The sequence below is a fragment of the Temnothorax nylanderi genome, unplaced genomic scaffold (genome assembly GCF_030848795.1).
Source record: "Temnothorax nylanderi isolate EJ_2023f unplaced genomic scaffold, tnyl_v1.0 TNYL_tig0083_pilon, whole genome shotgun sequence".
Lineage (NCBI taxonomy): Eukaryota > Metazoa > Arthropoda > Insecta > Hymenoptera > Formicidae > Temnothorax > Temnothorax nylanderi.
In genome coordinates this window covers 197,273-225,197 of record NW_027249145.1, presented here as the reverse complement: position 1 = coordinate 225,197, position 27,925 = coordinate 197,273, and the positions used below count along the sequence as shown (strand labels likewise).

The 27,925-nt window shown below is 38.9% G+C and overlaps 1 protein-coding gene across 4 annotated transcripts; it reads left to right on the top strand.

The window, feature by feature from the left end:
• The first annotated feature begins 731 nt into the window (after positions 1 to 731).
• Positions 732 to 27,798, top strand: Dat (Sodium-dependent dopamine transporter). Of its 4 annotated transcripts, XM_071709943.1 has the most exons (13): positions 732 to 1,469; positions 7,832 to 8,011; positions 15,655 to 15,789; positions 18,083 to 18,392; positions 18,783 to 18,921; positions 19,157 to 19,291; positions 20,772 to 20,875; positions 20,953 to 21,190; positions 21,435 to 21,563; positions 21,865 to 22,065; positions 22,569 to 22,736; positions 23,038 to 23,190; positions 27,559 to 27,798. In XM_071709943.1, the coding sequence occupies exons 2-13, from the start codon at positions 7,843 to 7,845 to the stop codon at positions 27,577 to 27,579; spliced, it is 1,902 nt and encodes a 633-aa protein (XP_071566044.1). In that variant the 5' UTR covers positions 732 to 1,469; positions 7,832 to 7,842; the 3' UTR covers positions 27,580 to 27,798. The 4 variants fall into 4 exon arrangements, with proteins under 4 accessions (XP_071566044.1, XP_071566042.1, XP_071566043.1 ...); XM_071709941.1 differs by having other exon boundaries at positions 23,038 to 27,798; XM_071709942.1 differs by lacking the exon at positions 732 to 1,469 and adding an exon at positions 1,669 to 1,752 and having other exon boundaries at positions 23,038 to 27,798.
• Positions 27,799 to 27,925: the final 127 nt, after the last annotated feature.

Here is a 27,925-nt window from a genome sequence, read left to right as displayed (position 1 = left end):
AATAAATACTCGGTTGAGTATCTCACTTGAACAGAAAATTTATCATTTAATCGTGTAAAAATCTTATTTCGATTTAGGCCGGTTCTACAATCAGTCATATGTCTCGGAGTCGGAATGTAACCGATGATCCAATGAGGAAAATTCATTTTCGAAAAAGAAATTCTCTCATTGGACCATCGGCTGCGTTCCGATATCCGACTCCGACATACGACTGATTGTAGAACCGACTTTAGAGATTTTATATGCGTAACGCTAAGTCCTTCATTCTTAATTGACGCAATTTTTTAATATCGTTTTTAGAAGAAATAAGTGCAAACAATAAGATTACAAGTAAAACATTCCTTCATATGTCGTAATATCTTTTATATAAGTTTAATTTTGTTTTATTAATTAATACAATTATATACATACATAAATATATATATATTAATTGCAATAACATATATATATGTATAATTATTATAACACATATATAATTATATCATTTCTCATCTAACGCTATCGCACTGAATTTTTATTATTGATATCTATATATTAATGTAATATCAAGTAATATATGTTTTTTACATGCCCCTTCTTTTTTTGGAAAGGCGACTTGTCGATGTCGTGCGTAGTATTTCCCATCCGGCGACAACGCGCGCGCGCGCGCGCGCAGGCAGTGATTGGTCGCGGTCGCGACCAACCACGTGACCGCGGCGCGTATATACGCACCGACGGGCGCTAAAATTTGCCACTCGCTCTTTCGACCCTTTGCGACGAGGTTCCCCTATTTGTGCCGGAAGAAATACTACCGCATCCTCCCCGTGTCTCTCCTCCCTTCTTTCTTTCCTCTTCTTAGCTCCAGCTTGTTGCCCGTTTCGATTTTCATCTCGCGGGAGAAGCGAGACGCGAAATTCCTCGCCAAGCACACGGCGCGCGCTCTTCCGCCGGAAGTAAACTCGCGGCGGGGGATGCACGCAGCGTGTTCGGAGCGCGTCTCGCGATTCGCCTCCTAAACGCGCCCTTTCGCGATCTTGCCTCCCCCCTTTCGTCACCTTCCCGTCGGCCGGAATGCGCGAGGATTCGCGCGAGTAGAGCGCCGCGAGTGGGGTACGGTACGAGCGCGCGCGAGATCGCTTCTCGCTTCGCCTCCTCCCGCGTAAACGTCGCGCGCGCGGGAAGAAGGAAGATCCTCCTTCGGCGTAACCTAGAATTCGGCGCGGATAAACGCCGAGGGGTGTCGCGGCGGGAAGGAGGAAGAGGCAAAGGAAGGACGACGACGATCGGACGACGACGACGCGCTTAGATCGGGCATGGGTCTGACGGATACCAGTTTCGAGCTACTTCTGACCCTGTGGCGAGTCTTCGTCGTGGGAGTCCTGCCGTGGACCGAGGAGCCGCGCGGTCAGTGTCGCGGGGTCTCGTCGAGCTGTAACATTCACGGCGACGCCGCCGCCGCCGCTCGTTAGTCGTCTTCGGCGCGACGCTCGGTAAGTACGCGGGTCCCCGCGGTATCTCTCTCGCGCGTCGCGACGCTATAGTTAACTCGATACTCGATCTCGTCGCGGGAAACTCTCCCGCTCGCGAGTGGACTCGAGGCCGAGGAACGGGCCCGTCGTTCCCCCGACGTTCGTCGGTGACGACGGGTTTGCAATTTTGCAGCCTTCGGCGATTTTAATTCTTTATTGTTTTTTTTTATCTTTTAGAAATGAATTTTATTCTTCTCGGTTAAAGGTAAAAAAAAAAAAGAACGAAATTGGCTGCAATATTGTTGTGAGTATCTCAAAGAGTGATCGAACTTTCAAATAGCGTCGTGTGTACAATTTGAAAATGCGCGATTCTATGTTTCCTCGATTCGTCGTCGCTGCTTTTCATGTTTATCATAATTTTATATTGCGATTCTAGATTTTATTAGAGCCGTGAAATAATTTTAGGACAAAACGTTGATACGTTGAATACTTTACGATTTCACGTTTTGTTTACGGATGACGTGTTATTTCCTCTTCGTGTCGGAAGTGTTTCGTAAATCAATTATTTTCGAAAATTTTCAGTTTATTCGGGAATCAATATGAATTACGCGCTTAAATAAAAAATTTTATATAATATTGCCATCTGTGACAATTTTGACAATCATTTCTAATTCCTTAGTGTCAACTTCTTGATTTCTTTATTATAATTTTGTAGTCTGTAATTCTCGACTTATAAATCAGAATTTATAAGTGATCGGACGATTTGACGAAAAATAATTTTTTGGAAAGTAAAAAGTGTCATATAATTAAATAATAAAACAGAACTGTCCATATAGTTTTACGTAATAAAAATGTGAAATCGTAGTTTTATATATTCAGGATTCACATAAACTTTTATCCACAAGTTTATCGAGCTATTTTATTTTGTTAAATTTAAAAAACAATCAAAACTTTTGATATCGAAAAGTTGCAACCAATTATTAATTGTACGAGTTTTATTTCACGAACAAATGAACGCCAAATTCGTCAGAGTTTGTGATTAATAATAATCGGAATCACAGAAATCTTAGAATGTGCCACATAAATTGTACGTTTATATTTTAAGTAACTCATATACACATATAAAATAAATTATATTTCAAAATATATCCGTTACATATTTAAAATATTTATATATTTATAAGCACACTTTGTGTAGACTTTTATGCGCTGTTTCAATTCGAAGCAACATTTCTTGGGAAACATGGAAAACATCTATCAGCTGACATTAATAAAATAGAAAATATATTTCGAAGCGTGTTATATTACACTGCAATACGCAAAAGGATCATAATCAAGCGTTATTGATTGCGTATTATTCTAATATGGCTGGAAAGAGAGATTTCAAAGGTCAATAGAATAATCCAAACTGTCAATGACGCTTTGTCTTGATCACTCGAGTCGTATCTCAACAACCGAACAATCGGCTGTTATCCTTTACACCTTTCGGAAAATGCTTCCCGCGCTTCCTCGAAACGCATTGAAGGAAATCAACAACCGCAGCGAAGACGCTTTCCTCGAGATGAAACGATCATTTGTCATTCGCGACGTCACGGTGATGTCCAAAGCCGATCGAGTGGCCATCTCAAGGATCCAATTGCCGGTTAAAGGAAATCTAATTAGCGTCACGTTCGTAATTCTCGGGAAACCCCGCCCCAGGAAACTCTCCCACTTGTGAATTTCGTCGTATAGTTTCTTTCAAATCGGACGGATCCTCTCCCCCACTGTCGATGTATTATTATTCGTCAGCCAGCCAGGCTACCACTTTCGCGTAGCCGTCGTTTGAATATTTGAGACCGGGACGCGGCACGCGAGTGGTTAGTCCGCCGTCGCGAATCGCGGCCGACCGATCGCGGGCATTTCGGGTTTTCCCTCGGCGAATTCCTCCGCCGAAGAGGAGAGCGAAAGACGAGGAAAGGCCGTCGCCCGGTAGGTTCCTTCTTTTTCTTTTCTTTTTACACCGTGACTTCAGATACGGGGAATCCTTTCGCTGCCACGCAGAGTTCGTGCTTTATTTGGAGGGCACAAGAATATCGTGCCTTTCGATTCGACAGACTTTTCTACACGGTTCGTGAATTCTTGTAACGAAAAAAATTGGACGCGAGAAATCTGACGGTTAGCATTAAACATTTTTTTCCTTTCTTCGTTACGAAATTTTCTATCGACGCGTAGAACGCGATGTAACAAATGTCGTAGCTGGTACAAAGAGAGAAACTGTCATTTTCATTTTTCTCTGAAATAAAATTCAAGATATCTTCTATGAAATATATCCCATAAATGCAGAGAGAAAGAGAAAACACGACTGTAGAAATATCTGATTAGAATCGCGTTTAACGTATATAAATAGATTATTTCACAATTCACTTCGGTTGCGCGTATATCACCTTAAATCGGTCAACTAAGCGTGAAAAAATTCAGTGGCTGTGCTATATTTTGTGGCTCTCTTATTTACATTGTCATACATTATAGACAATTTATGATTATTTTAATTTAGGAGAATTACACGTTAAACTGATTTTCAGATTAAACAAATCTTACTCGCGTGAGATTTTGTATTTGCATCGCAAAATCCAAGTGGAGTTGCAACTGCCAAAATTATGGCAAATTTTGTTATTATTCTGTTCGTTATGTCAGCGAAAAATCCTAACTTGGAATTTTTTATCACTACACACATTATATTTGACAGATATTTTGGGTAAAAATACATTTGATTGGTCTAAAGAAATATTTATATTTATTTATGCAAAACGTATATTATATATTAACATTTTCTAAATTTTCTAAATATTCATTAGAGATTATTGCGATGCAGGAATAACTACGCGTATTGTTTCATGCATAATAGATTTTGTGTCAACAATTGGAACTTGAAGTTTATCTACGTATTCACGCGCACTTATATGCATATACGGGTTTTTTAATCGTGAATAATTAAATATTACACATATGTACCTATATTCATCTTCAAATCGCGTCACCTCAGAAAGATGCGAATGTCATCTCAAAATCTCTGACTGTCTGGCTGTCTCTCAAGAGGCGAATATTATATCAGAAATGGATAACATTTTTCTAATTTCGCACTTTTTCCATTGAAAGAAATTATTCACCGGGTAGCTAGATTTGATTGCGATAGTATAGCTTCAAAAGTAATTCGGAACATAAAAATAACAAAAATTCCCATATAAAATTTTAATATATAAATCTATAATGTCTAACAATAGGTAAAGATTTTATGTATATATGTTTAAAAGTATATATATATATCATATATTTATTTATCAAAAATAAATATAAATTTATTGATAACTGGTTTTTACTACATATTTTTCTATTAATATTCGCTTTATGTTCTTTGAGACATATATAGTAGAGCGGACATTCATCGCGTTGCGAATGATTAAAATAACTTATTATTTTAATTATCGAGACTGAGTTTGATTTCTTCACACGTAATTGTTTCCGTCTGACAATGAGAAAGACTGCTACGCAACGTTTGTCTGATTTAATTGTTATTCACAAAAAATATTTAGTGATAACCAGCCACACGAGCTAAGAGTATAAATTAATCTTAAAACATTGCCATAATTTAACGTTTTAACAAAACAGAAGAAACAAGAATATCTTTGTGTAAAAAAATAGTCAACAAAATATTGCTTTAAAAAAAAACGGAATATATAAAAATAATAGAAACCCCCCAACATTTCTTTTACATTAGATTTTCTTAAGCTGTTCTAATTCTTTTCTACAGTTAACGAAATTTATTATTAATAAAATAAAAGTCTTTTGTAACAAAAAATCTGGCTACTCTATAAGGGAGGCCGCGCTGCATCAGTCAAAGAAGAAAATGAGAGGCGCGTCTTGCGTTAATGCAAGAATTAAGGTGTGTCTAGTTTACACGCGATAGAAAAAAGCATGTAAAAAAAGACGTGCAGTCTCGATAACGACCGTTTCGCGTCATTGCGGTTCTCCTATTTGTCCTCCTGTGCGTGTGCATCTGCGGGCATATATTACCGTTTGCGGTTCGCTATCTCTGTTATTCAATCGCGGTTACGCTAATTAATTCATACTTCCTTGGACAATGATTCGGGAGAAGATGGCCAAAGAGGGAAGATACCGGCTTCTGAATATGTATACATATAGGTGCGAGGCTCCTGCCGTACAGGAATATGTCAACGTAAATTCGATTTCCACGGAATATCGTTTTTACTCCTTTACCCCTACTCCGTCGCTTCCTTCTGTTCTAGCTAGTATCCTCGTTAAAACTAGTTTTGGAATATTCGTTAAGAACCGATGATGCATCGATTGAAATATCGTACTTCGGGGAAAGGGTGAAGGAAGACTTTTTTAGTGATATATTTAACTTTTCCTTATATAAGAACAGTATAATTGATTAAATAGTGGAATAGATAATTGAGCAAATTATTAATTATTAATCAATTGAGCAATTAAATTTTGTTGTATATAATTTTCATTTAAAGATATTTTTATCAGGATATCAATTTCTCGAAAGATTTTTTTCTGTCTAGATTAATCAATTAAGCAATTTTTCAATAAAATTATTAATTTTACATGAAAACTGTTGTCAAAATTTACCAGTATTACTTAATACTATTAAGAAACAAACAAAATTTCCAAATTTAAAAAAATTCACTAAAAATGGAATAGTAAGTTAAAAAAATAACATTGAACTACGTGTGTAAAATCATATCCTCCTTCAGATACACTTGAACCGCTTTATACTTACAAATGCATTTAATTTACACGAATAAATTTCATTAGATCGGATTTTAAATTCATTATTCAGGTTATTGTTTTAATTTATGGATCCTTCCTCGGCGAACTGGTTTCCGATGCTGTGACAGATGCAGCGAGTGCGTGAAGCGGGAAACACAGACTTTTTCATAACGCATAATATACGTAAGCATAAGAAAACTGATTGGTCTATTTCCTTATGCATATGTGTATGGACCAATCAATTTTCTTATGCTTACGCATTATGCGTTATGCAGAAGTGTGCAGCTCCCCGCTTGAGCGATCATCGCGGTGGCGTGGGCGGGGGCGGGGGGGAGGCGCGAGCGGGTGATTTTTCGTCGCCGTCCATCTTCGCGCGTCCGTAGGTGTCTCCGCGACCGCCGAATATCAATTAACTGGGTCGGTCTGCGTGGATAAGCGTGGATCAGTGCGCGTGACAGAAAACCCCTCGTCGAGTGGCCCCTCGAGGCCGGATCGCCCGCGATCGCCTTTGAAATATACGCTGTTTGACCGGTACCCGTCACGGGGTACAATGAGGCTCGTTGGGGGCGTCGAGCGTTGTCGCCTGAAGGGCTATCGATAACTTGTCGTCGCCAAATTACACGCGCCCGCGCCGCGCCCCGTCGCGCACGCGACGCGCTCCTCTCTCCCTCCCCTCCTTCGCTCGCACATACGTACATGTTTCGTGTCAGTGCGCGAATAAATAATATAATAACCACATATGCGCGCGCGCGCGCGCACACACACATATCGAATCGCCGATTTCCTTTCCATTGCGTTATCACCATCCATTCTCCTCCATCCCTCCTCTTCGCGTCTCCGTTCGCGCGCTGCGCCTACCTTTCGCTCGACTCCTTTCGCTCCTCGCACACTCGCGACCTTGCGCCTAATCCCGCGCGCGGTAGGCATGCAGATTTATGCACTTGTTCATGAGCCGAGTGCATAAGATTATTACGTGATTACATTGATCAGTTTGCACGGGAGACTTTTGCCTTTAAGGAAAGCCTGCTTCAAATCTCTCGAAGAAATAATATATACCGTTCGCATTTTCTTTTTATTGTGCCCTTAAGCAAAATAAATAACATATTTTTTCTGGCATTAGTATATGATTATTTCCTTTTTTTAAGCTCGGGATCGAAAGTTTTCAATTTTTTTCTCTTCCATTTTTCTTTTCTTTTTTTTCTAATTTATCGAATACGAATGACGGCGTGCGAAAAAAATTATTTTGAGGGTATAAAAGAAAATCTCGGATTCTAATTAGATACGGTTACGATGAAAGATCTAGGCTTTAATAAAAGTCAAATAGGAGGTCAACATAAGTTTCGACACCTTTAAGAACCATGAATTATTGATGATGCAAGATGCAACCTACATTGCGGAATGCATAACATTTCTATAACAGTATTTTAATGATTATTTTAGTCAAACCGGGCGATAAATTATTAACAGCTTTCCATATGCTAAAATATACATTACGTAAAATCTTCATCTAAATGACGATTAACTTGCAGACGTGAGAACTAATGTTACCTTTAGAGTAATTACGAACTGTATTTATTGAGATATACATATTTATTGCCGTTGCATTGCAGGTACCGGAAGGATGTCGTCGACGGTGGTAAAGAACGCCGCGAAGGGCGTCGACGTCAACGCCGGCGACGGCAGGGAGACCTGGTCGGGGAAGCTCGATTTCTTGCTGTCGGTCATCGGGTTCGCCGTCGATCTCGCTAATGTGTGGCGATTCCCGTACCTTTGCTACAAGAACGGTGGTGGTAAGTGTATATCGCGGCTCTCGAGCGAGCGCGGCCGCGAAAATAAACCGCGACGCGATTTCCCACGCGGTTTATTTTCGATTATTTCGCCACGAGTCGAGTGCTCCTCCCTGTCATCGACGGGGGCGCAATGGCAGGAATACGATTTCAATAATCCGCCCTTTCACCTATTACCATGCAGACCCCATCCCACGTTCGCTCTTGTTACGAATAACACACGTACGCCTAAGCAAACGACTCCCCGCGCCTTCTGAGCTTCGTAATTTTTCGCATCATCGATCGCGGGGACCCTGGGCATTATTTACGCCCCGTTTTTGCGCCTCGAGAATACACGAGGACGGAAATTTCCGGACGGAATTATGACCGGTTTCACCTGCGTCGATCTGCGTTTCATCTCGGAAGAACGATTCTCGATTCTCCTCGTCTTTATCTGAAACCGAGACGAAAAATCGGTTCTGATCCGTTAACCAAGTTAATTGATACTAACTTGCGTCGCGAACGCTGATTAAAACATGATTATTGCGCCCGTCGCGCGCACGGGGTGTCATTGTTGCTCTTCAAGCATCGAATCCCCGGAGTTATGGGTCTTATATTTGTGTCAATGCGAAAAACAAATTTCATTATAAATTATTTATCTGCGTCACGGAAAACATCGTCGTTACGGTTGAGTGTCGCTCTCGGCGGCCAGATTTAAATTCAAAATTAATTGAGCAAGAAGATATACAAGTGGTTTAACTATTAAATTTACCGTTTCTTCCTTCAACTTCACAGGTACCCTTGACATTCTTCGTCTCCTTTCTTTTTGTCGTGTTCTTCTGCGTAGCGGCCTTTTCGGCTCGGAAACAAATCGCCCCTTCGATACTCGTGTGCGAGGGAAACTTCGTCAACTGCCGCTCCTAACATCGTCGGACCTTATTTCGCAGTTAACTCAACTCGAGGGCGGGTTGGGTGTTACGCGTCGTCGAGTAATGTACTCCAGCCGGCGAGCAATGCCGCGCTAACCGGTCGGCTAATTGGCATTTACCTCGCGGAAAATGACCTCGGGATTTAGACCTCGCTCGGCGAAAGATTCCTGACGACGGGGGGCACCTCGGCAGGTGCCCAAATTGGTTATAATTACAGGGTGGTAGTAATTTACAGGGCGCGCGACTTCGTAAATCGCGCGGAGCGCTCATAGCGCTGTTAACCCTTTTCTTCACTTTTCAACGAGGACGAGAGCGGGCAAGTGCGAAAGTTATTATAATTGTCGGCGGTCGCCGTTCGAATCTCTTTTACTTGAAACAAATCAGCTTTATTTAATATGGAACCTGCAGAGATTGAGAGAGCTTTTTTTTTTGAAAAACAGAAAAAGCAGTTACGCTAGCAAGTACATACACGTAACAATTATTGCGCACAAATTTTGCTTTATAATCGTAACATCACTATTATTCAATAATTACTCTATTATTATACTGATATCACTTGTATAGCTATCAATTGCATTGTCTGCGGTATGCAGATTTTGTATAAATATGTTAAGAGCATTCCGCTTCACACCTCGGATACGCCAACATTACGCATCGAATTTACATAACAGCCTGCTTGGGAAGATAAAAAAAACGATTTATCAGTTAATATTAATAGCTGCATATGAATGAGGATACATTATCAAGCGTCTCGTATTGCATCGGTAATTAGCAAATTATCCTTCTCGTATTGTAATTAATTTGTGTCTTTACTTATCACGGAAAAGGAAGAAATGTACGAGGACAATAGAATCATTGCGCGGATCCGTGAAAATATATAATTAATTGAACGATAATTTAGAAACTACAGTATTTTTTTATATTTCTATTTATGCCTAATAACTTTATAACACTCCATTTTAGGATCGTAAATTATTATTATGAAAAAAAATCATCGTGTTTAAGTCGCATACGACTAAAGTCAAAGAGATCTTGGAACGCGAATGATCATGTTTTAAATAGGTGTAAAGATAGTATTGACGAAATAATGATAACCGTGCGAATCAAGAACAATAATAAATCGTAATGAATAAACGACATATTATTCAAAAATCCACGAAAATCATGAAAAGACGTTCTCGCGATTTTCTGAGATACACAATAAGTTCTATTAATAAAATCAATCCACATAATACGATATTTTCTGGGACATTTAGAGACGAATTTTCCAGTGCGGATATACAACCAAACGCAGTTTTCGTAAATTTATTAAACATTTTGTATCAGAAATCTGAAATTACTATTTTTTAAGTTAAAATTGGTTTAAAATAACGTGAAAATTTTTATTTCGTTTGGTGCTCAATTTCGACAAAGGATTCCATAAATTTCAACGCTAAATAATCCTGAGCATATCGATATCAATTTTGAGAAAGGAGAGGTCTATTAGAGAAGAGGGGAAAGACTCGTGTCTTCTGAGCACCCTCCGCACAAGTCCGCGTACGCCACGTGTGGCGTTGGACACACATTTGTATTTGCTTTGTTCCGAATTGACATAAGCGTCCGCGGTTATCAACGCTGTCTCTTTCTCTCGACGAGAGTCCCGATCTCATCTCCACGCACATCTCCACGTGAGATCTCTCCCGCTTCTCACTCTCGGGGGATCGATCTCGCGGAAAACGGTCGGCAATCTTATTGACTTTTGCTAAGCCCCGCTGCGGCGACGGTGACGGTGACGACGACGACGACGACGACGACGGCGACGACGCCATTAGTACCGGTTCTATCGGGGGTCCCCAGTAGGAATGCGATTAGGGCCGCTGTCAGTGATACAGAGGCTCCTCAAAAGCGGCTGCTAACTCAATTAAGAGCGGAGTAGAGCGCGCGGCTCCGCGCCATTAGGATGGGCAAGATCGGTCGCTAATTTCCAATTACCTTAATTAATTATAATTTCCCATTCGGGACGCGGGCCTTTGATCATGGACGTGCGCGACGCCGCTGCACCCCGCCGAACGGCGGCTGTGTCGTTATCGCCCTACGGGAAGCGTTATTAACGTGTTGTTTCGTGATTATAATTCGGTGCAGCTCCGTACGGTATCGAGATATGCACCAGCCCCGATGGCTGCTGCCTATCATATACGTTTGATACTTTGACTACTTTTCATCCGTAAGACCTATGCGTAACGCGACGCGCTTTCTTTCGCGACATTAGATAAACGAAAGCGAGTAGGGGTAATAAAGCGAATATCGCAGAAATTTCTAATGAAACGACAGGATTAAAGATTGTACGAATCATTCGGGAGAATTTAAATTGATATAAACATCCATCTCCCAATTTTGATACGAAATAATCTGATGTGCTTGATTGGGTTCGAGAAGAGCTTTATTTTAATTTAAAATATTAAGTATTTATAACATTCGTATTTTTAATACATATTTTTTATTATATTATATGGATTATACATATATTTAATTATTTATTAGGAAAATAGAGGAACGTCACATTTTTTACGCTAACTTTGAAATAGTTATAGTTATAACTCATAAAATTAAGGAAAAATTTGCAGAAGAGATTATAAACGCAAATAACACAAACCACATCATATTCAAAATATTTTCTAAAAAAGCACAATTACATCCCGAGTTTTCGCAATACATTACAACATAATATATTTCTATATTTATCTTGTAAAAAAAATAACTCTTTATCTGATCACGGTACTTACAGCAGAATCGCCTATACTTTTCTAAATAAATGACTTTATACTTAATTCTTCTTAAAACTTGTTAATTAAGTCATACTTAATTAAGAAGAAACGCAGGACACTTATCCTTGAATGTTTACCATGATTACGAGTCTCGTCTCGCATGTTTGTTCAATCGGATGTCTGTCGAGTCTCTTCCTCGAATCCGCCCGGTTATTTCGTTATAATTTCCAACTTCGCGGAAATTCCCATTCCGCAAAATTCACGTCGGATTACACAGTTTTCGCGTTTGACTAACAATATAAGCGTTAGCACTTCTGGGTACTGAGAAACGTGCAACGTTTTCGCGCATTTGAATAATGTATTTTAATGTTATTCGTAAATGCTAATCGAAATTCTATACCGGTTTGTCATCTCGATACAGATTACTCAATCGACAATGATCTGGTAGCCTTGCGCAATGTCATCCACAAGGAAATCGATTGCATTATGTGACAGATTAGTGATGTAGCTTCTTACGCAGCTCGCGTGCCGTGCGATTTTTTTCTACTGTCGTATATAGCGCAGAATATTATAACAAATTAATTCAGTTATTCAAATAGGTGAGTTGAATTAATTCGTCATGCAACAAGCAAGTAATCTAGCATTGATGCGTCATCTCGAAGAGTTTAGAGTTAAAAGTTAAAGAGAGATTATACATCAAAGAAACTTTATTCTACATATATCTAGAATGTATTTATCACAGCACATATCTAATTTAGATTATTGTCCAATTCGTGTATATTATATATTAAGGCGCAAGTTTATACAATAATCTCTTCGCATAAAATTCGCGAATGCAGTTTCCTATAAAAACTTATTATGTGTGAACTTATTAAGTCGGTTGATTTTTGTAGGACGATTTGAATGATTCCATAAAGTGTGAAATGGTTCACAGATTGTTATGATAGTTATAACATTTATATTTAAGAAGCGCGTGATCTCTCTTTTCAAAGCAATGCGAGTCGAATTTTGTTAATGGACGACACCAAGACGCCAACAGCTCGACCTAGACCCTCGTGTACCTTTTGGTAAAAGCGTATTCCGATCGACAGGCTACAATTGGCGCGATTATCTCGCGAGAATGCATTACGTTTTATTCGAACGAGCTTTTCGCCTTTGTTCGGGCGTAAAATGCAGCTTTAAGCACTGAGCCTTTGCGTGAGTGCATGCTCACGTTCAAAGGGAGAAAATTGAGCGGAACTGTTGTCCGGGGCCGGACGTTTGCTCTCGACGTTAGCGACATGTCAAGACAAAAGAAAGAGAAAGAGAGAGAGAGAGAGGGATTTGCTCTAGATTTTGGAATTAATCTTTATCAAATCTTTGATGTTACGCGAACTCGCCTCCTTGAAAAACAAAAATATTATCAATAATTTAATAAACATTAGCAAGAATTTCATACTTTTTTTTTGTAATAAATTAACAAAATCTGACAGATTTGTTGATTCCGATCTGGTTTAAGCATATTAAGAACGGCTCTAGATTGGACCACGATTTTAATTATAACCCACAACTAATTTTTGCGTAATGAAGCCATCCGGTAATGAATAGCCTACTTTGAGAGAATACAACTTTTAGTATGATCGATCGACGATTTGTACTCAGGCAGGGACGAGAAGAAATTAATCAAGGTCGAACGACAATATCCTTCTTAATGCGATTACATCTCCATGGGTACGGAACGGAAGTTCCGTTGGAGCTAAGAAGGAAGATCAAGGAAATAAGTATAGTCTCCATCTCTCTCTCTTCTCTTTTTGATTGCGTCTGCATTGCTATTTATTTATCCGATGCGAGCAATAGTGAATATATATTTAACAAAATTTTTGCCGATTTACAATAAAGGATTGCATAATAAGAATATAAATTATTACTATCTATAAAGAAGTCATAAATATTAATCGGCAATTCGATTATTTATTATAATTAGTCATTTAATAATAACAAATATTGTTTCAAGTTTTCTCTTTTCGTCTCTAGATATATTTTTCTAAGTTTCTTGATCAATTTTTTTATGGATCTACATACAATCTACATACACGGCTTATATTTTAAAAATTTATCAAAATTGATAAAGAATGATTGTACGTTAATATACTTTTCTATAGTATATTCTGATCATAATAAATAATGCGCACATATAAATATGATTTAAATTGTTATATGAAATTTATGGAAATTATTAAATATATTTTTAACATCCTTTAATTGCTCGAAAATTGGCCGTTTTAAATTATTTAAATTATTATAATTCGTTTATACGATATATTGATATATTGATCGCGAATATCGCTTAATGAGTTTAATCAAATCACTCCATCCTTTTGAAAAAACGCTGTTTTGTAAATTTATTTCGTATTATATGAAGGAAGGAATCAGTGTACATATAGGCGGAAAGATAACACACGCCGCTCAGAGGGGAAACGAGTGAAAAAAATGCGATATATGACGCACTCATACCAGCGGGTTAGTTCCATAACTGCATTGTGCGTTATTTAGAGCACCGGTAGCGAGGTGCTTTTAGGCACGTAATTCGATAGTCAACTTTCGGAAATGCGGCAAGGTGACATTAATACGATGACGCGACTGAGTCGATCGTCAAGCTGACAGGAACGGTGAACCAGCGCTTTTTCTAAAAAATAATTCCTGAAAAAATTTTTTTATTCCGATTGCCTAAAGTTTCACAAGGTAGCGCGACATTAGAACAAGCGAATTAATTGTCCGAAGAGGGAATAGTATGACTCTCATTTTTGCTCTCTGGGAGCAACACAAGCATTCTCATTTTTATTATTATCATCATTGTATGAAAAATAGTAACAATATTAGCTTTATGTAAAAGATAATATACTATTATTGCCAAAATTCATTATATATTTAACACCGTTTAATTAAGAAATATTGTACGCATTATTGAACAACATTAATGTAATTTTCAACGAGCAGTGAAACAATTTTCAATTATGCTAACAAATTTCAGAATTTCGTGTCATGATCTTTTAATGGAGCCCGTAAAACTAAATTATTTGAACTGCAGAGAAGAAGGCGCGCGTATCTTAAAGTAAACTTTGATTCTTTTACAGTTTCTTAGCGGCTACACGCGCTACTTTTCGCCCTCTAATTTGTTCGCCTTTTAACTTCGCTTCCTTCTTGTACGGACGACACTTTTCCGGAAGCCGCGCCTCTCTCCTTCCACTCACTCCCGCTTCCTAGATCGCACAATAACCGTTTTGCCCCATCACACAATGGCTCCTCTTGTCTTAAGATTCAAGAATTTTTCGCAAGACTCTTCCTTCTAGATAGACGTCCGATGGACGGAAGAATAATCGGATCTCGTTTGATCGACTTACATCAAGAATTTGAACTATGGCGATCGGAATAAAATCGTATTATTATATGATTCAACGTTAATTGAAGATGCTAATGATGGCTGAGAATCAGCATTTAATGAATTGTGATAATATCGTTCTAATAATCGTTCTAATAAAAATGTGAAATGAGCATGAAATTAGTGTGGTAGGCTAAAAGAGAGAGTTTTAGGGCATTTCTTTAATGGTGCAATTGATTTGGTATAGGAAAAGGAATTGAAAGATATATCATGTATTTGTTGCAAACTCAGTACTCCAGATATTCCTATTCATTTATCTTTCGATTTGATGATTAACTGCTCCATATTCACGAGAACTACTGATAATTAACGCATACTTCTTTCTACTTAAATATAATATACATGTATCTTTGGAAAGAAGGATGAAGAGGTAAAGTAAATAGATCAATTTAATCATTTACATATTGCAACAAAAGTAGTGAAAAATCTTAGAAAATGCACCGTTATAAAAATTTGATAAAACATAATCGTTTACAAATAAAACAAAACGTCATTTTGATAATTTGGTAGTTTTAATTTTTGTTAAATTGAATATGTGTCTTTTTTAAATAGACTTGTTTGTGCTTTTCTTCGCAGGTGCTTTTCTGGTTCCCTACTGCGTGATGTTAGTGGTCGGCGGGATTCCTCTGTTTTACATGGAGCTCGCTCTCGGTCAATTCAACAGGAAGGGCGCTATCACCTGCTGGGGTCGACTGGTACCGCTTTTCAAAGGTAGGTGTACCTAATCATATGTTACAAACGCGACGGAGTATATCGAGTTTCTTAATTTTTTACATATCTTTCCAATATAATAACAGAGATATAATATTCGAGTAAAGCAAACTGAATGCGATTCCTTGAATATTATGGTCAGCGTGCGTATTTATGTCGGTAAATGAGGAAGGAGTAGTAAAGTTTTTTTTAATCGAGCCATTATCTTCACATCTGTACGATCTCCGTATTATTATCTATAATTCTAAAATATCTCGTAACGTCTTATTTATGATTTACAAACACATTTTACATGAATCATATAATGAGTGCTATAATTGTTTGACGTAAATATACACGTAAATCTGAAACAAAAATAAATAAATAAGTAACGTATCTCAAACTTTCAGGAGCAAATCGATTTTTACAAACTAATGACAATGAAAAGTGTTGCATCAATGATGCATTATAAATCATGCATTACTTATTTAATCATACGGAGATTCTCAAGTGCTAAATTTGAAATGTATCCGGCGTCATAAGTCATAATGATATAAATGTGAATGTGACCAGGTATTGATTTATCAAGATCTACACAGTTCGGCTTAATCTTTTTTTTCCTATTTAGCATCAATTCTAGTGACAAAAACTCGCGGAATACTACCGTTCAACTTAAGGATGGTCAGTAGAACCTGTCGCTTCTTTCGGTTTCTTCATCTCTTGGTTATCATTCTGGTCACACGCGCACGCACACAAGCGTACATGATTACACTTAAAAGTTTATAGCTTCTCGCGTGCGAGGCGGCGCGTAACGGCGCCGACCATTGAATCCGCTCACGCACGTGCTGGTCGTGCGCCGCGAGATTCATGAAACATACATCTCGAGGCAATGACAGGTTATATATATATATGTACGTATGTATGTATATATATCGCTCGCGCGCGCAGAAATCCGCGCGCGAACCGTCCGAGAAAATCTTTTCAGGAGCTTAAGAGCCGGAACGGCCCTCTCTTTACTCTCATTATATTCTACCTCGCTTTCTCTTTTCCCCGGTTCTCGGACAGGGTGGGCTATTGCTATTCCAAGCCGGTCTCGCCTTTCTATTCGATCTCGCGATCTTTTCCAGCTACTAAACCTAAGATCGTGAGGACGATCATCCGATTTTGATGCGCGCGAGGCTGAATCCGCCTGTCTGACCGCGGAATAGAGTGGTATACGTATATATATATATATATGTGTGTGTGTGTGTGTCTCATTACATATATGTATTAAAATTATATATATATATATATATATATATTATATATGCGCGCGCGCGTATGCGCGTGTGTGTTTATACCTTCGCTACCTCGCAGATCTTTCTCGACCACGGTTACTTTATACGACGCGTATAAATCCGAGAGAATCGCAGTGAGATGCGAGAGATGCGACCGGTGCTCTCCGCGCAAAGAGCCTCCATTTCCGCCGATTTCCAACTTCATTTCCACAGCCACAATTTCACCCCGTTCGCCCGCCCGCCCATCCATCCGCTCGACCGCTGATCGCCGTATGATCGATCGAGATCCTCCGTCACCCGCAATTCTGCGTCGTGCGATAAACGTACCTACATACGTACGTATTGTGATATGCGCGATATCTCGCATACTGCAGTAGCGAGAAGGTCACAGTGTTATTTGCATAGAAGACGCGCAGACTCGACGTAGGCGCGCAAGAAACAATATCGTCGTAGGAAGGACGGTGCGTTTCTAGCGTTTCTGCCGCGTTCTCCCGATTTTTTTCGCACTTTCGTGCTAATTTATTTAGGTTGTTCCTACCTGTTAGTACTAACTAACTAATAGTTAAATAATTATATATATATATATATATATGTCTTTGTTTTTCCTTTAAATTAAACAAAGACAGACATATGATTTAACTATTAGTTAGTTTACCAATAGGAACCGGCCCTTATATAGTGATCTTGATCCTTGTACTTCTGAGATCAACTTAACGCACACGGGATTGCCAATGAGAAAAAGCTGCAATAAATAAAAAAAAATATTAGAGAATCTTCGGGCAGTAAAAATTTAATGCAAAATTTTTGCAATAAAAATATAGATCCTTCGTCATATATTGAATACTTACACGATATTATTTTATTTATTTAATAATAAACGAGTTTATTATTTAAATCGTTTTTTGGTACAATCACTGACTATCTATCATTTTACGTAGGCCCCTTAGAAACTACTAAATGCTCTTTCTGAGAAGATATAGTTTTGTCACCGTGCGATGAAATCGTTCGGCATGAAAACTCGAATTCTTGTTGATCAGGTATCGGATACGCGGTCGTCCTAATTGCGTTTTACGTTGATTTCTACTATAACGTTATCATCGCCTGGTCGCTACGCTATTTCTTCGCCTCGTTCACCACGATGCTGCCGTGGACCTCCTGCGACAACAACTGGAACACGCCGCTGTGCCGCGAGTTCGACCCGAACGTCTCGTACGCGCTTGAGGATATGACCAGCGAGATGAATGAGAATTTTGGAAACACCACCCGACTTCTGGTCGATCTAGGATCGGATACCGCTGTTCAGAGTACAATGGATAACCATACGAGCGCTGCGCATGAATACTTCAAGTGAGTGACGTTCGACGCTTCGCCTGTGAACAACAAAATCGTCTTTGACGTGAACGTTTAATATTTATATTTGGCAAATAATTCGGATTTTTAGAAAATCTTATGTCTAACGCGAAAGGAATTTATGTATAATTTAAAATATTCCACAACAATTTCAAATGACATTTGAAGAATGAGTGTCGAATGTTGATTTTATATATACACATATTTCATAAATGTTTTACCACCTTCTAAATTCGAATTTATTCCAACAAAACAATAACATAGTATAAAAATTAAAATATATTGTTAAAAAAATTAAAATACATTGCTTTCTTTCACGCGAATTGTTCACACACACGCGATATCTCCGTGAATCTCCGGTGAATTACAAAACTTCTTTTCCCTAAGTCGCGCTATTCTGGAGCTGCACCAAAGCGAGGGCTTACACGATCTTGGTGCCATTAAGTGGGACATCGCGCTATGCTTGCTCGTGGTCTATCTAGTCTGCTATTTTTCCCTGTGGAAAGGCATCTCGACTTCCGGCAAGGTAAGCTGAATGCTTCGTGAGACATTCGAGATCCTAAAGACGGGCGAGTGAATCTCCACGAGGTATTTTTTCGCGAAGGTTTAAGATCCGCAATAAAGCGCTGTTGTATAAAATATTTAATATTTATAAAACTCAGAGCTCAATCAAGGGCGCTCTCCACGATATATGTGTAGAGTATCTTAGATCGCGAGGATGTAATTAATAATACAGAGTGAGCGATTCTTTTGTATTGCAGGTAGTCTGGTTTACCGCTCTTTTCCCTTATGCAGTCCTGCTGATTTTGCTGATAAGGGGTGTCACTCTGCCAGGCAGTTCCGAGGGAATCCGTTATTATCTCAGTCCAAATTTCAATGTTATCACAAAAGCAGAGGTACGTGTAACGTTTTGGTTTACCGCATGCGTATGCAATGCTTGAAACATTTGGCGTGATTTTTAAGAGGCGAATTTTCAACCCATTTATTGCGTTCAATCACTGTTTTTGTACGTGACATAAATATGTTTTGTTAAAATCCAAGCAATTTGTAATAAATAAACTGAAATAAAATTAATAGCCAGAATTGATTAACAAAATTAATACGTTGATAATTAATAATGATTTAAAGTAATTTATTATAATTCCGTTAAATTATATAACTCTCGTGTGATTAATGATAAAAAATAACGTAAATATAAAATAATATAAAATACTGAAGCTATTTAGGCGTATTATAATAAAGAAAACATCACTCTTCCATAACAAGACATTGAAAAGTTTTTCGCTCACAATACACGGGGGGATTTTTTAAAAATAAAATTATACGAAAGGAAAGTACCGGCCGCGTTCGCGATTGTTTTATTGCCGTTGACCTGGATTACCATGAGCCACGACGTATCCCCGCGGCAGTGACAAAAGGAGAAAACTTTGGGAGTTAATGCGTTTACAGGATGGCGAGCGGGTTCGGGAGCGGTAGGAGAGACGGGGGAGAGGTCGGGCAATGGGAAAGGCCGAGGTATGGGAAAAATGGGGAAGGAGGAACGTGCAGGGTTAACTGACGACGGTGAAAATGGAAACTCTGTGTAGCTGTCATAATGAACATTAGAGTACGGTGGAGCACGCGCTAGAACGTTAGAACGCGCGCCGACCCTCTCGTGCTTCGCGCGCGGAATGCATTCCGCCGGCGACGGCGACGGCGACTTAGCCGCTTATCGTCGTCGCTAAAGTGGGTTTTATACCAGTGAGAAAGTGGATTTGTTGATCACCTCTAATCCGTGGATATACGAGAAGAATCAAGCTGATGTATTGGCCGATGCTCCCCCTTTCTTTCCCGCTTCGGACTGCTCACTCTTCTCTGGCACCCGTTTTTTTTTTCCGCAAATGCAGCGTAATGTTTATTTCTTTTATAGGAAAATATACATGTACATATATGTCGTACGTTATAGCAAATATGTAATTCATGTACTTGCCGCAACGACTTATGAAAATTATTAACAGCTTATAGATACTTAAAACAATGAAGTAATACTTTTAAATTACGGGCGTGAATTCCTGAAATGCTATATGGTAGCATTTTACAAGATCTGGTTATTATTGATAACATGAAGATATTAATGGGATATTTAGTATTCATTAATTAAACCAAAGAAACAAGAGAGTAAAATAAATAATTTGTGATTACTATTTCTCTCTTACGAAACTTTGAAGTATATACTATAAAATAAAAAAAGGGATTGAAAAAATCTTGAAATTAACATATTGCTATATCATAATTGATAAATTTTTATGGATTCGTTTATTATTTATTTCCCTAAAAAGTAAGTATAGGAACATGTTTTATCGCTTCTACGAGGATGTTCTTTTTGTCTTCTTCCAGGTATGGGTGGACGCGGCGACGCAGGTATTTTTCTCTCTAGGACCGGGATTCGGAGTGTTGCTGGCCTACGCGAGCTACAACAAGTATCACAACAACGTTTACAAGTAAGAATGCCGGAATATCTTCGCGCGCATCCGCGCGATCCCGCATCCTGCGTCTGACACCCCCGTGTTCTTCGCAGAGACGCCTTGCTGACGAGCTTGATCAACAGCGCAACGTCCTTCGTCGCCGGATTCGTCATATTCTCGGTGCTCGGTTACATGGCGCGTGCCAGCGGCAAGTCCATCCAGGACGTCGCTACGGAAGGACCCGGTCTGGTATTCATCGTCTATCCGGCGGCCATCGCTACGATGCCCGGCTCGACGTTCTGGGCGCTCATCTTCTTCATGATGTTACTCACCCTCGGTTTAGACAGCTCAGTGCGTTTCCATTTTAAAATAAACTCATCGCATATGAATTACTTTAACAATATTTTTCTAAATTTTTTTTAATTTTATTGACAAAAGTTCTTTCAGTTGTAAAACGTTTCTTCGTGCAAAGCTGCCATTATTAAATATGCCGATATTAAATATAATATGTTGAAAGTACCTTTCCTTTAACCGATGGAACGCCTTATTATGCAACTTACGAATAATTAAAACAAGAATTAATGTGATTTTATAGTTCGGAGGTTCAGAGGCAATTATAACGGCACTCAGCGACGAGTTTCCAATAATCGGCAACCATCGTGAGATCTTCGTGGCGTGCTTGTTCACTCTATACTTTCTGGTCGGACTTGCTTCTTGCTCACAGGTAGATATTCTAATTGCTAAGATTGTTGACAAACATCGGTATTTTTGACTCGATAAAAATTGTCAGACAACATAAGGACAAATGTAAGAAGCACGTATCGTAAAACTATTTAATAAGCTTGAAATTTTTCTTAGGCGATTTTCGGAAATCTTCAGAAGTCTTAGATCTTATTAAGATAACATTTTACATTTTCATACTGTTGTACATATATGTTACATTTATGCGAAATAATATTTGATTCCTAAATACGTGCATAATGGCTCATATTATAAACAGGAGATTTTATTGCTTTTCAATATAGGGCGGGTTTTACTTTTTCCACTTGTTGGATCGATACGCGGCCGGATACTCGATGCTGTTCGCCGTTCTGGCAGAAACAATCGCGGTCAGCTGGATTTATGGAACGGACCGATTTTGCGCCGACATCAAAGACATGATCGGATTCAGACCGGGCATCTACTGGCGAGTATGCTGGAAATTCGTAGCACCACTTTTCCTTATGGTACGTCACAATATAGCCAACGTATATCCGAAAATTATATAAGATAGCTCCTGAAGAATCATTATCGTTTAAAAAAGAATTTACACTTCCAATAATTTTTACTAAAAATATATTTTTATTTCTTATAATATTAACAAAGATAATAATACTAATAATTATTATAATAAATTTATCCTAAGGATTCTAAGGAAAAATCTTTCTATGTCGGATTCGACTTTCTTTTGATTTCGTTTCAGTTGTAATTTTTATGAGAAAGACTTACAAGCTTTTTACCCAATCTGCACTAAAGCTTATTCGTTGTTATATATTTTTAAAGCTTATTCGTTGTTGTACTTTGTTTGTATTATAGTAGAATATTTTCTTAGTCAAAATTCAAGTTTAAAAATCGAACCTGGATCTTTTTGTTTAATGAGCAACTGATCTAATACTGAATTAATGTAGCATCTCGATAATAATAGTCATTGTATTTATCATATGTACGTTTATCTTTTATTTGCTTCTAGTTCATTATCGTCTACGGTTTAATGGGTTACGAACCTTTATCATACGAGGGCTACGTTTATCCGGTTTGGGCAAATATATTAGGCTGGCTAATCGCATGCTCTTCTATCATCATGATCCCAGGTATGGCGATCTACAAAATCTGCACCACACCCGGATCCTTTGTTCAAGTGAGTATTTTATTTAAATTTTAATATGATTATTTTATTTAAATTTATCTCCAATTTAAAAATCGATAAAGACATAAAACTGAAATGCAATTAAATCTAAAATAATCATTCTAATTGTACATTGTGTACATGAGTTTAATAGTGGGTAAATTTGCTGAAAAGATTGATTGAGGATTGATTAAATGCTGATAAAGTAATTATAAAACAATCTTGTCAAATTATTTAAATTGCATTTGTGATAATTGATTGTTTTCCGGGAGAAAATAATGCGGTATACATATGCGTAAATTTACTAACGCAGAGGTTGAAGATCCTGACGACACCATGGCGAGACACGCAGCATCAGAGGAATGATCTGTCCTCGGTGGCGAACGGCGCGATTCGTCGAAGTTTCCTGGCCGAGCAAGACTTCGAAATTACCAAGGATCACGAGTTAACTAAGGAACAGACGGAGGTAATGATTCAAAATAGAGAGGGTGTCAAGGGGAACGATCCGCCCCCCGAGCCAGTCTAGGACAGTGCGGTTGTGATTTTGCACGGTGCCCGGTTCCAAGTATACCTCTGCTAGAGCACGATCGCCGAGCAAGGTCCCACGACGACGAGTAACAATCCACCGATCGAACAAGACAAGGATCAGTCTCTTATCACGAATCGATACACGACACTCGAACGCATTCCACTTGAATCTTAGGGCGACCGGTTTGATTGACGACGCGATTCCGCGATTCGACGTTCGTGCGTCGGATCCCACTTTGTTTCTTCGTCAACGAGAACGGAATAGAAGCTATCCTCGTTCCGCGTGTCCTATCGCGATAAAAACTGTCGCGCGGATACGGGTGATAGGAAAAAAAAACCTGAAAAAGAAAGTGGATACCGTCGCGACGTAACATCGTCGTCAATCATGCTTTCCCTCGGACGGGCCTAACCGGATCCCTTCTCTTCCCCCCCCCCCCCAGCGATAATCTCCATCCTGTAAATATAATAACGCGCGTCACGGAGCACGACGAATCGCATGAGGTTGGTGAGATCGTCTTGGCAAATAAGCAATTGATGTTCACGCTTCTTCTAACGGACAATGTTTGTCACAAGCGAGCTATTGTCACAAACAAGAGCTATACAATCCTACCTACTTTGGATGACAGCTTTAAACCTAAGAGAATAATTTACGCGCAAAGGTCTAATTTAGTGTAGTTTCCAACCTTTGTAATAAATCAACTCGGTATTTTCCTGGAGCGTGGCAGTTAATAGACCCGCTTTGAGGCAACTAACCGAGAAAGTTCCCTTCAATAAATTTCCCTTCTGTGCAATGTAAGAGATTCCCCGAATTGTTTCGCGGTATCGCGTTTAAAACGAACTTTGTTGTTTAATAATATTGTTTTATTTCAGACCGATGTGAATTATGTAATCACATAAAATGTTCACTTCACATAAAGATGTTATAGAACAGAGATTATAATGTTAAGATATCTTATAGGAGAAGATTACGCGATTCCGATTAATCGATTGTGATTGACGATTCCCTTGCTGGGCCACGTTGTTGTCTATAAAATAGAAAGTGGGAGGGAATTGTGAGTTAATCGCGATTAATCGGCGTCGGTATTTTAGACGGTGGATTAGACGAATTATATTTCCGTTTGACCAGGCCTCCAGGCCTCCGTAAGCCTGGACAATAAATGCTGTGTGGACTATACGCAAATTATAATCGCCGGTAAAATGTTAAGCAATTTACTAGGTCTTATTGCCGGTGTGAATACGCTTCATCGTTATCCCGTTCAGTCCTGTGTCAAATATCATCGTAGTATGAAACAATGCGTTTTTTTATATAGATACAGTACTCGGTCATTGAGTTCACTCATGTAATCTCTTCTAGTCATCTAGATTACCTCCTTATCCATTAAAGATCCGAGAATGATTTTTTTAATGGAGATTCCATGAAAATTGAACTATGAGTTCATCTATCTTGATAGTCTGTTATTTTATATTATTTGTTTAAATCGGCTCCTCACGACCTGTTTATTCGCGTCGAATATTACATGGATATTATCTGAAGTCGGATTAACTTCGAAAGTTAAACAGCTATAATTACTTTATATGCGCTTAATCATCGATGCTTTGCAATTCAAAATAATTTTGATGATCTAGTGTTAAATATTTCGTTTACATCTCAATCAATTCCGATTCAATTGTTGTCAATATATTTATATAATATTTCATTTCCGTTATTTAAAGTATTTAATACAAATTTTAAAAACGTGTATCCTCCGAATGTAGTTGCTAGTTTACTACGGTTACTTGCTACTTCGATTAAGATACGTAGAAGATTATCGTGCTGAGTGTTTTTTTTTTTCTAATAAGAGCTTTTGTTTATAGAAACCGCAAAGAATTAACCCTTTACGATCCAAACCATTTCGCAAATGAGCGAAGATCAAAGATCTTATTCTCAATTTAATCTAATCGGCTGATCTAACATAAATCACAAAGTTTTTGTTATTTGGAGGAATTTATAGAGTAATACTTGAAGAATTATATAATACGGTTACCGCAACATTAGACTGAATTCAATTCGTGAGAATCGCAAAGGGTTAAATATGTGTCGCGAATACGGGTCGATTCGCGAATAAACGCGTCGTGCGAGCATCACAGAGGAGCGTCGGCGACGCGAGAATCAGTCGCAATCTCCAGTAGTTTCATAGAGATCATAACACTTTCCATAGAGATCATAAAACACTTAACGAGTATTCAAATCCTGACGTGTGCCGGCATGCTCGTAACTCTATTTGTCTATATCTACTTCCACACTTATCGCGCGGTAACGGGGACGATAAATCGTTTCCTAATTCTCATAATATCGCGCGGCCGCGTGATCTCCCCTTCGTTCAACGATGCAATGCCTTCATTGCGATAGGACCGTTCGTCATTTATCTAGTATTAGTCAGGCCAGTAGAATTGATCGATATTACGTAGGTATCCGACGGATATCCGATGTTCTTACAATCAGATACGTAAACGTCCCCTAGAGATGAATATTTGCGGATGACTCTGAGAGACCATTCTTTTAGCAAGTTATTTCAATATCTGAATTAATTTAAATGATTTGAATAATTAAAAAAGATTTTTAAATGTGTATTTATCGTGTAGGGGGGCGAGACATATTGATACTGACACTTCCGCGTGAAAAATATCTAAGAAGGCTATTTATCCACGCATAGATGGTTTCATAGATGCTTCGTATATCGTAACGCCATTTATGCGTGGATAAATGGCCTTCTCAGATATTTTTCATGTGGAGATATGATGATAGTATCAATGTTCCTCCAAAGAGTTAATCATAGATTTACCGTGTCGATCTTTTTTAAGTTTACTATTATAATAAACTAATTCAGTTTAGCAAACTAATTTTAACAAACCATTTAGTTTATTAATTTTTTTTAGTTTACTATTTAGTTTACTAAACTTTCTTCGAAGTTCACTTTTTTCATTGTCAAGTCAAGGAGCGCGTCAATCTTCACGATTTAAGCGTGTCAACTTGCTTCTTGACAAAAAAAAACTTCTTTTATGCGGCAATGAATTACAACAGGCGCGAGACAATAGCAAAAATTTGCGTATCTTACGGATGTCCAAGGATACCTGCGTCACGCACCCCCGCTACGCCACGACTGGCAGGGGATGCCGGTATATCACACTTGTAGATATATTAATTACGTGTCGAGCATTGTAGCTCCGCGAACCGGCCGGCGAAAGGCGGCCGGAAATAGGAATTAAGCATTTCGAAATCGTCGTGATAGAGAGTCGTTAGAATCTTGCGGTCGTGAGGCGACCGCCACGACCTGCGTTCCTCCATCTCTTCTTCCCGTTCTACCTCCCTTCATCCCCCGCATGCACGCAGGGGCGCGTCGCGTCACACAATATATATAGTTTATTTAACGATCGTTGTTTAGATACAGAGATGTATACGTATCTATAAAACTCACATGTGTATGTATATACATATATAAAAGTATAAATATATAATATATATTTTATACACATCGCATCCGAGTTGCCACCGCAGCCATAGGTAGCAGCTCGGGCCTTGTTAATTCGATTAAACGATTTAAATGACTTCACCTCCGAGGCGAGAAAACTAGCAAGCTTGCGAAACAAGTTAAAAAAAAAATCGTCGGCTAATCTAATCTTAAAGCCCTTTTTTGCTCTCTCTTTCTCTCTCCCCCAGCCCTTTCAAGTCGCGGCGATCATGCCCGCCCAAGAGCCATATTGGCCGGGCATCCGTCGAGGCTTTATAACCGCACGCAGGAAAAGTTTTGCACCGCTTTGGATTACGATATTGCACCGTGTCCTCTAACGTTATGCTTCTCTAATTAGCGCACCGATGATTATCAACACTATGTTACAATCGACACTGTATTAACCATTGTACCATTGTATTAACATCATTATACTTGTTTTATTGTTACTTGTAAGTGATAATTAAGTACGAGGTATTTTTTTTTCTTTACATTTGCTATAACCTGGATCACGTGGGCGAGACGGTCATTATTGTCGGTGCCGGAAATAATAGTGACCTCGCTCGTCCACAAAGACGACAGCCATGACTGATTGTGAGTCTCTAGGGCATTATATACGATGAAATAAGAAACATAATTAGAGTTAGAAATATATTAGTTACTGTGTTTATAGACCTAGGTTTATCATACGAGGAGACGAGGATTTTCGCCAGTAGTGGCGAGACGATGCGTGGAGAGAGAGAAGTGGGTCGCGTCTGATGGAGGAAGTCGCGCGCGACGTATCGGCGTGATCTCACCTGTGTATGTCTTCTTTGCAGAACGCCTCTACTCGACTGTAGGTTGCCGGAAAAAATTTTACGCAGTTTGTTTCGAAAACCGAGCGGTGCAAAATTGATCTTGAACGCGTGCGCCCCGTATCCCGCTACGTATGTCGCACCCTGTCGAAGACTGTTACAGCCGCGGCTTTGGAGCACGTTCCCGATTAGCGTTGATCCGCAGCGCGACGTAGCGTTACGCATGTAAGGATGATTTTGTCGAATAAAAAATTTCGTTCTCTACAGGAACAGCGTAGCTCATTTATATACCACATATATCACCACGATTTGGATATCCTGCGAGAAGTAGATGAACTATTATACGTCGAAAAATATGTGTATACGAATGTTTTATTTTCGAAATTAGAAA

Coding starts and splice junctions, on each gene's coding strand:
- Dat (XM_071709941.1), top strand. CDS start 7,843: ATGTCGTCGACGGTGGTAAAGAACGCCGCGAAGGGCGTCGACGTCAAC. Junction 18,393..18,782: donor GCTGCGCATGAATACTTCAA/GTGAGTGACGTT, acceptor CTTTTCCCTAAG/TCGCGCTATTCTGGAGCTGC. Junction 21,564..21,864: donor GACTTGCTTCTTGCTCACAG/GTAGATATTCTA, acceptor TTTTCAATATAG/GGCGGGTTTTACTTTTTCCA.